This window comes from Lipophrys pholis (assembly GCF_963383615.2).
Source record: "Lipophrys pholis genome assembly, chromosome: 9".
NCBI classification, from domain to species: Eukaryota; Metazoa; Chordata; class Actinopteri; order Blenniiformes; family Blenniidae; genus Lipophrys; species Lipophrys pholis.
Genome location: NC_137639.1, coordinates 24,378,144 through 24,387,105, shown reverse-complemented (window position 1 = coordinate 24,387,105; position 8,962 = coordinate 24,378,144). Strand labels below are relative to the sequence as shown.

At 41.0% G+C, this 8,962-nt stretch overlaps 1 protein-coding gene across 1 annotated transcript in view; it reads left to right on the top strand.

Annotated features, from left to right (window-relative positions):
• Positions 1 to 1,551: 1,551 nt before the first annotated feature.
• Positions 1,552 to 8,962, top strand: part of stx17 (syntaxin 17) — a 12,851-nt gene continuing 5,440 nt past the window's right edge. The window contains exons 1-5 of the mRNA XM_080471439.1: positions 1,552 to 1,736; positions 3,669 to 3,862; positions 3,970 to 4,035; positions 6,892 to 7,224; positions 8,173 to 8,223. Coding sequence (XP_080327565.1) covers positions 3,740 to 3,862; positions 3,970 to 4,035; positions 6,892 to 7,224; positions 8,173 to 8,223 — 573 coding nt within the window. The 5' untranslated portion in view covers positions 1,552 to 1,736; positions 3,669 to 3,739. The remainder of the gene's footprint in view (positions 1,737 to 3,668; positions 3,863 to 3,969; positions 4,036 to 6,891; positions 7,225 to 8,172; positions 8,224 to 8,962) is intronic.

The following is an 8,962-nucleotide window of genomic DNA, read 5'->3' as shown; positions in this document are numbered from 1 at the left end:
ATCATACAATGATTCAGTCCACAAGACTGATACTGTTTATTCAAGAGAAACACTGAAAAGATCCTCAGAGATGACGAACGTAGAATTTGCAAAACAGGCACGTTTAAAGGAGCTCGCTTATCTGTTCACTGTAAAACAATTATAACTTTTATTTGTTGCTCAGCACATTCTAATATTCTGATGATCTTGATTGTTTTGCTGTGACGAGAGTTTAAGACACATTTTTAAAGGTCAGACATTCCCTGGCGCAAAAAATCCCCCCAATAATGATAAAAATAAACATGACAAAGAAAGAACTATTGCACTGCTTTTTAATTGTGTGTTTGTCTCTCTGTTTATGATGATTATGATTATGATGATGATGATGATGATGATTTCTGACGTTATCTCCCTGTTTTTGTTGTTATTGTTCTTTGATTGTTTGCTTTGTCTTTTAATCAGAGACAGGCTACAAAATGTATTTTCTGTATTGGCATTAGATTTGATACTTGAAAATAAAAGTAAAAATGTTTCTTTCTTTATTTTTTCTTTCATTCTTTTTTTAGAGCTGAGCCATTGTGAAAAATGTAACATAACATTCAACAGTCTTTTTTTAACCCAATGTATCAATGACTGGAAAAAAAAAAATCACAATATATATAAATAAACATCTGACTAATTAGAACTGTTCTTGTTTTAGTTTATACCTATTATGAAGTCATACATCTTGATTGATTTCCTAATCTGATATGTGCTGCTGTAGCAAGTTTTTTTATGTTTCCAAAATGGAATATTGGCAAGATTAACTAACAATTTGATTAACAGTGGTCATTTCTTCTAAGTGAATCTCAAACTGTAAAAGAAACTGGAGAATGTGCATATTGTGCATCTCTCCTTAAAATGATATAACATATTTTTGAGAGAGAACTTTTTTAAAAATCAAATCAGCATCTGTAATATGCAAAAAATAAATAAATAATTAAAATACATTTATAAAAAAATAAAATAATGCATCTTGTCAAATTATTTTTTCAATTTATTTTACATTTCAAATTTACAAACGTGTTTTACAGGCTAATATTCTATATGTTTTTCTTAGTTACCAATTTGAAAGGGAAACGATGTGTAAATATGCACACATTTTGATTTTGTACAAATTAATTTGTTTATTCCTGTGCCTGCCCAGTGGCCTAGTGGCAAGGCACACCGATTACTAGTCTACATGGCCGTTTAGTTTCATTGTTATTATATATATTTTTTTCTGCCATTGAGAGCATGGACACAAAAAAACCATATCAGAATGAGTGGATTGTTAGGGAATATGTTCCTTTGTATTTTAGTAACTATACGACCAACAGTTTCTGAATAAATCCCCCCAAAACGTCCTATACAAATCGGATGGGAGAGGCACCTCATGCAGGAGATCAGAGAAGATCTGTTGCCATGGAGACGCTGAAATCAAAGGCGAGGAGGGCACACACAAATTCCCTCTGGAATTTTCCAGTTGTTTGGTTACTCCAGTGTGGTGGGTCACAATGACGAGGAACACAATGACTTCTGGGTGTTGGTGTAGGTCGGAACCTTTTCGGTGACGCACTCGGGAAGAAGTTGTTTACAAACCAAAACTGTCCTGAAACGAGAAGAAATATTTGTCTCCGATCATCAGATGTGGCGAAACGTCCGTTTTAACAACGCCATGGGGGTGGACGGCTGCGTTTGTAGAAGATAAATGACCGATTCGAGCGATATTTTCACTGGTGAGTCAGTGAGTCTGTGAAGTTTGGCGTTTCAGCAGCAGTTTCGGTTTTAATCTCGTGACTCGGAGGATCATTTAATGTGATTTACATACACACACACACACACGCACGCACACGCACGCACACACACACACACACACACACACACACACACACACACACACACACACACACACACACACACACACACACACACACACACACGGCGTGGCACATTTTCCAAGTTGGAGAACAAAGTGATTTAATTAAATCAACAGTTCAGCAAATCTGCAAATCATGTTGTCCCGAGTCCTTAAAAAAAAAAAGCCAGATTCAAGGTGTCTTTGCTTGATTTTGACTAACACCTGTCTTAAATAATATAGTATTCCTCTTGGCGACAAAACAAGTTAACAAATGTACTTTTCTTTTTCAGCAGTGTGTAATCAAAGTCCACATAAGTTAACATAGCTGGCTAATATGATCAAATATGTTTGTGTATGTCTTTATGGTCCAACAACATCTTTTTCTTTATTTTATTTATTTGCACAAAATAAGACTAGAATATAGAAATGAAACCAGCCTGTGGAGGAGAGACGAGAAGCGCAAGGGGCTCATATGAATTCCTCCCCATCAACAATGAAAATCATAATATAAAAAAGGAGGAAGGAAGAACAAGCTGAAACAACTAACAAATGCATAAATTGAAAGAGTTGCCTTAAACCACACAGCATATCAAGCCAGAATCACTGGGATACTGTTTTGAAAGGAGATGATTAAATAATTTAACCTTAAAGAGCAAAGGAGGAAAGAGATTTAGATTAAACCATTTGTCCGTAGAGCTTCAGATTGTGGGCCCACGGAATTGGATAAAACGTTGACGTTTGGAGGTACGACAAAGTGGTTACTGAAAGTCTTTTGGGTTTCTCGTTGGGTGAGAGTGAATGTCTGATGACAAGAGAAAAAAGTTGTTGAACGTCGAAGATTTTGTTTATTATTAACGAGTTTCCACATAAATATGCATGTTTTTAGCATTGGGCAGCCAGACCAAACCTGCAGAGTTTTTTAATTAATGCGGTCATTGAGGCTTTTATAACTTTTATGTCACTAAATTCTTCACATTATGAGAAGACTTAAAATTCTCCCGTCAACCTATACCCATACTGCCAGTATTTTGTCTTTCTTTTTTGATTCATCAATCTAATAAACATCTGCAGTATAGCTTTCATACAGGATCAAGGATGTCTTTATGACCGCCGTGGGACAGTTTCTGCTCCAATCAGCAGTAAGACCTAACAATACAGACAATAATAGTCAATAAAAAAGACCCCAAAATCCCTACTTAATTACAGTGGGCAGATTAAAGGACTGTTAACAATAAATCCAACATCGTATAGAGTCATTTAAGAGGCCGTTTGGTATCTGGGACAAATTAGTCACCTTCTCCCACATTTTGGCAGAGAGCTCCTGCAGCCAGACGGAAACAATTTGAACTCCTTGAATCGGAGCCATGTGTGATCAGCCAGTATCGACTGGGATGCCTTCATCAATGCGGCACCTTACTGATTAAACTATCAGCTGTATTTTTAAATAAGTGAACAACTGATGTAGAAAAACTCAAGAAATCTCCGGAGTTCGTGTAGTCAGATAATATAAAACAGTGTTGAGCTGTGAGTTTGTTTTTTCAACAAATTATGTCATTATTTAATCATCTGAATTGGTAATTTTTTTTTTTGTCCATCTCCACCAGTTTTGGTATAGATGTTTGACCATCAGTACACCGTATTTCACTTATTCATTTCACCGAGAGCATGTTGGCAAGAGGGAAATATCCAACGACCGAGCTGCCAGTTTTAGACGTGTGGGCTGACTCGCATGTGTCACCAAGTTTATTAATTTGATTTATGTATTTATTAAAATCATACTCTGCTGTATTTACACTGTGTGTGGGCGCAGTGAGATAAAGCTGAGCAGGTGCAGCGTCCAAGTTCCACAGAGGTGTCGGCTGTGGGCCGTCAGCGGGACACATGGCGGAGGAAAGCAACAAGCTGACACTGAGGCGCCTAGAAGCACCCATCCACAAGTTCATTAAAGTGGCTCTACCCACGGACCTGGAGAGGCTGCAGAAACACCACAATAACATACTGAAGGTGACGATTGAAATCTGTCCACGCATGCCATCGCAGTAATCGACCAGTCCTCTTATGAAAAAGTAACTCTTTTTTTTTTTTCTTCTTCTTCTTCTTCATGTTGACAGTACCAACACGGCCAGCAATGGGAGCGCCTTCATCAGGAGCACGTTAACGCCAGCAGGACTGTTCAGGTACGACACGGTGCTCTCTGAACGCGGCAGTTCAGCAGGGGAGAGTCTGTTTCCAGTGAATGTGAGGGATTGTTTGTGGCATATTGTGCCTCGGCGCCTCTTCAAATTCCTGAGGGCGCATGACTCTGAATGTGCACCGTATTGTTTTTATGTGCCATATTGTCTGGACTTCACTGGGTCATGACATTAATTCACGTCTAAAAATCAAAATTAAAGACCAGTCATCAGTTAATGAATGTTTTTGGACTGTGGGAGGAAAGCAGAGTACCCAAGCAAACACCACTAGATCCTTGTGTGACCCTAAAAACCGCCTTTACTATGATTCAATTACAAAATCCAAACATACAATGTGCAGTATACAATATTTTTTCCTTTCTTTTTGCAGCTTCTGTGTGTGTTTAGTCGGCTTCCAGGACAGACGTGAGCAACAATCGCGACGCTTTTCCTTTTCTTTGTAGCCGAGGAGTCAAATTAAAATACATGGATATATATTATTGTCCTGACAGGTGAAGAGGAGGAAATCCATTTTAATCACATTTGAAACTCATTTAACTAAAAAGAAAAAAAAAAAAAAAGAACAGTGTAATTACAGTTCAATGTGAAATGTAAATGTTTTCTAAAATTAATAGCTATAATTTCTGATAACACTTCCCTTCCGGTCTGTTCAGGCCCTTTATTTGTTGCTGTTGTCTTTCCTGCACTGGCGGATATCGGCTCTCTTGAAAGGATTTCTGTGTTTTTTAGGTCAAGACTTATCTCTGGCCACTTTAAAATAGGGGATGTTTTTTTATTTTTATTTTTATTTTTTCTACCACGTCTTTCTGCTGCTGAGTGTGCGTCTCAGCTCATTGTCTTGCTTTGGACCTCAAACCCACTTTTCAGACCCCGGAAAACAGCTTTCTCTCTCTTTAATCAACACATTCCTTGCATCCAATCCGAGATGCAGAAAAAATTGTAGTGTGATCAAATCCCCACTGTGTTTTACAGGTGGTAGAGTACCACTTGCTTAATCTTTGCCTTTATCCACGAAACGCTGCCACATTTCCAAAAATGAGGCCTTTATTTACCATTCCTTCATCAGTGCTGTTCTGTTTAGCCTTTGTCCTTGAAGCCCAACTTGATTAACTTTACGTTGTATGATAGAGACTGAAAGCTGAAATGATGATTGTTGCATTCTATCGGACAGTTGGATTGAGGAAATCCCCAGGGGGGGGGGGGGGGTCACTAAAATGACTAGAATTTGAGCACAAACCTCTGCTTTCTAGTATTTTTCTGTATTTGTAGTCATGGGAAGTACGCCTGACAAATCCCGTCAGTGTTAAAATGACTTCTACCGGTTTTCATTTTCTCACTCTGTACGCGCCTTTTCTGAATTCCTTAGATTCACACCAGAAAGTGTTTAAGCAGTTTTGTAACAGCGAATTGTCTGAATAACTGTTGAAACTGTACTTCTGCTCTTACAAAAAAAGAAAAAAAAAGAAGATTATCCGTCCTAAGTTTGTCTCAAATAGAGATTACAGGATGCAAGCATATTGTTTTATCTGGATGGAAAGTGAAACCATTCAAAGCCAGATTAAAGAAATACTTCAAACATTCATCGGGAGATTTAAGTCCCCTTTCATATTACCTGTTGTTAACACATCACAAGCTGATGCAATAATTTCTAAATGACTAATTTTGGCCTCACACATAAAGAAGCATCCATATATTTATGAATCCTGGACATAGGCTGAAATAGTTGTTAACAAATACTTCAATATTTTTGCGTTGAAACTCAATTTTTCACAGGAAAAAGAGGAAATCAGGGCATGAAAAGACCAACTAGTAAACCTCAAATGCGCATCACTCAGTGTGTGTGTGTGTGTGTGTGTGTGTGTACTTGTTCACATGGTGGGTGTGAAACGCCTCGGGGGATGTTGTTGCCTGGAAGCCACCATGTCTCTGAAGGTGAAATAACTCCAAACAGCCACACACCTATCCTCTCACCATTACCCTACAACCCCCCTGGGCACACAAAGAGTGCTTTCCCATGTCTTCACGGCGTTAATCCAGAGGAGGGGTTTGTCTGCCCTGCTTCAGATGTGTGTGTATGTGTGTGTTTTTTGTTTCGTCGTTGGACATCGTGGTTGGCAGGAAAACAGATAATAGCAGACATTGTTTGTATTCTGATTATATTTCTACGTATTAAACGTGTTTGTGTTGAGTGTTATTTATCCACATCGGTCCTTTCTCCCTCTTTTTAACCCTCACCCCATACTTGTTGAGTGACATGTATTCCTTCTAGCGTGCGCCGAACGAACCCCTGAGAGAGGCAGAGGCAGCTCCGGCAAACTGAGAGACAGGAGTGGAGTCTGTCCTGTTTCATCAGGAATATCTGTCTCGATGTATTTGGATGACATGTCTGTGTTGGAACCACTTAATGATCCAGATTAGTTTGTGATCTTGTAGGTGTCTGAACCGACTGTGTTGATCAGTGTGTTTATCACATTTACTCACATGTGTAGAAGCATACAGATGTATGTTTATTCATGTTATGTAATTAGCAGGCTATGCTATCAGGAGCACGAGCCCCCCCCCCCCCCCCCCCCCCCCCTGAGCACGGGGTAATGATGGCCGGGCCATCATTCCCATGGACAGCATACGAGGCTGAACCTGTCAGCACAAGCACCTTGTTTCATGTTTTAGTAGAAAGTTATTTGATTCATAGAGATCAAAAAAGTGTCTTCAGTCTGTTACATTTCTTTGTAATCTCCATTTCGCCCATTTTTGGAGCGACATCAGTTTGCTTCTCCTTTGCCTGTAATTAAGCGTCACACCGTTCACCCTCAGAACTCACTCTTTTGTGTCTCTCTGCAGCAACTGCAAGCAAACATCAGAGAGATGGAGAAGCTGTGTGCTCGGGTTCGCCCCGAAGACGCTGCTGCCATGGAAGCACTCGTCAAGCCGGTCCGGGACAGAGCGTCCGAAGCCGCGAGAGATTTTCTGCTTTTGCACTCCAGCCCCGTCCCTCAGCCCTCGGAGACGCCACCGTCGACACCTGCCACTCAGCCGTCCAGCCGTGTAGCCAGCAGCTGCCGCACTGACGGCGATCCGGGCGAGGAACCCGTGTCAGGCAGGCAAATTCAACTCCAGCTGCCAGAAATTCCTCCTGATCAGAGTGCGGCAGAGTCCTGGGATAACCTGGAAGAGGTGTGTGGTGTCCCTGTTCCTCCCTGCGCTACATACAGAGACAGAGTTTGAATTTTTGAACCTGCTTTTCTCATAGGATTCAACAAATCTGTTCGCCTGTGTGAATTGTAAGTTGAGTGCAGAGGGACTGAAACAAACAAGGCAAACAACAGGTCGTCCCCTCCACACTCATTTTGACCACGGCGCTGTCTATGTCCTTATGAAGTCGGATGAATGTAAACCAGGAAATCCTGAAACTGAAGATGCTGATTGGGATTCCTTCAATATTCATTATTATATTGTATATTTTATTATACCGCGCTTTAATGTGGAGAAAAGTTAATATAATGTGCAACGGTGTAGTTTTCATGGTATTCTACACCAGAAGCTTTCAGAGTGGTGGGCGGGCGTCTCTCTCAGGTTCTCTCCAGGGGGGCGCAGCATCAGGAAAAATCTGAGCATGTGGCTTTGGGAATCATTTTTGAGAAACAAACTGCAATAAAAAGAAATCAACAGAGTGTAGAAGTATTCCTTATCTTATTAAAACACATATTTGTTGATGTTTAGTGTGATGATGACCTGAACATTTTTAAAAGATATTCGCATAAATACACAATTATAAACACAGTTCAGATCTTATGTACTCATATTGCTAAAACTGTTTATCAACTCTATTCCAACCCGTGGGTGGCCTCCATTAACAATCATATCTTATACTGTGAAAGATATTAAAAAGTCCATCAGTTTATCAACAAGTTTAAATATTGCTGCTGTCACAAAATTATCTTTTAATCCTACATGAATGGCTGTTGATGTTCTTGATTAAAATTTGGCACACCAATTATTGAATTTCATTCGTCAATACAGTCGTGTGTTGAAGTCCCTGACATTTTTTTTCTTACCGGTGCTTTAGCTTTGTGTGACAGTGAAATAAAAGCAGTTTATTTATTTCATTCTTTTGCCTCTCAGGATCTGAAGGCGCTGAGTGGTTTGGTGATGGAGTTCTCTGTGCTCGTTCATGTGAGTACACTCAGGCCTCCCATGTACGTCCCAGCTACCACATTCATATCTCAACGCTGGACGCAGCTTTCTCTCTCTCTACATGTGTGCACAGCCAGCCCCGCCAACGAGAGCAGTGTGACAGTGGCTGTTCGCCTATAGCATTTCCAGGAATTGGTTTGTGTGCATATGTGTGTGTGTGTGTGTGTGTATTAGACCAGTGTGTGCTTGTGTTGCCTGGCAAGGCTCCTCCGAGACGAGGTTACAGAGATCCGCTCCGGAGAACCGCCGGGGCCCCAGAGGCCCTTCAGCGAGGCGAAGAGGAGGGAGAGGGTGGATTTGGTGGGAGAGACAGCCGGCTGTCGCAGGGGGAGGAGAGGGAAACGAGGGATCCATCAGAGCAGGTGGAGAACAGACGGTTCAGATTATCACGCTATCCTCGGGGATGGAGGGAGAGGAGCAGAGAGGCTGAGCGAAGAGATTAACAGTGGAAGAGAGAAAGAGTGAAGATGTAGTTAGAGGGGGGGGGGGGGGGGGGGGGGGCACAGAGGTATGAGAGGGAGGTGGCAGAAAGAGCATAGATATGTTGTGGTGTCTCAGGGGTGAAAGAGGCCGTTAAGGGAGTGATATTCCAACGCTCAGCCTCTGTGGAAATACTGAGTGAGTGCGTGGTCGGATCGTCGTCTTTGTCTGGGTGCTTCTGCTCTTATCTCAATCTTTTAGTTCTCAGTCTCTTTTTAAGGTTTCTATGAAGGTTAAC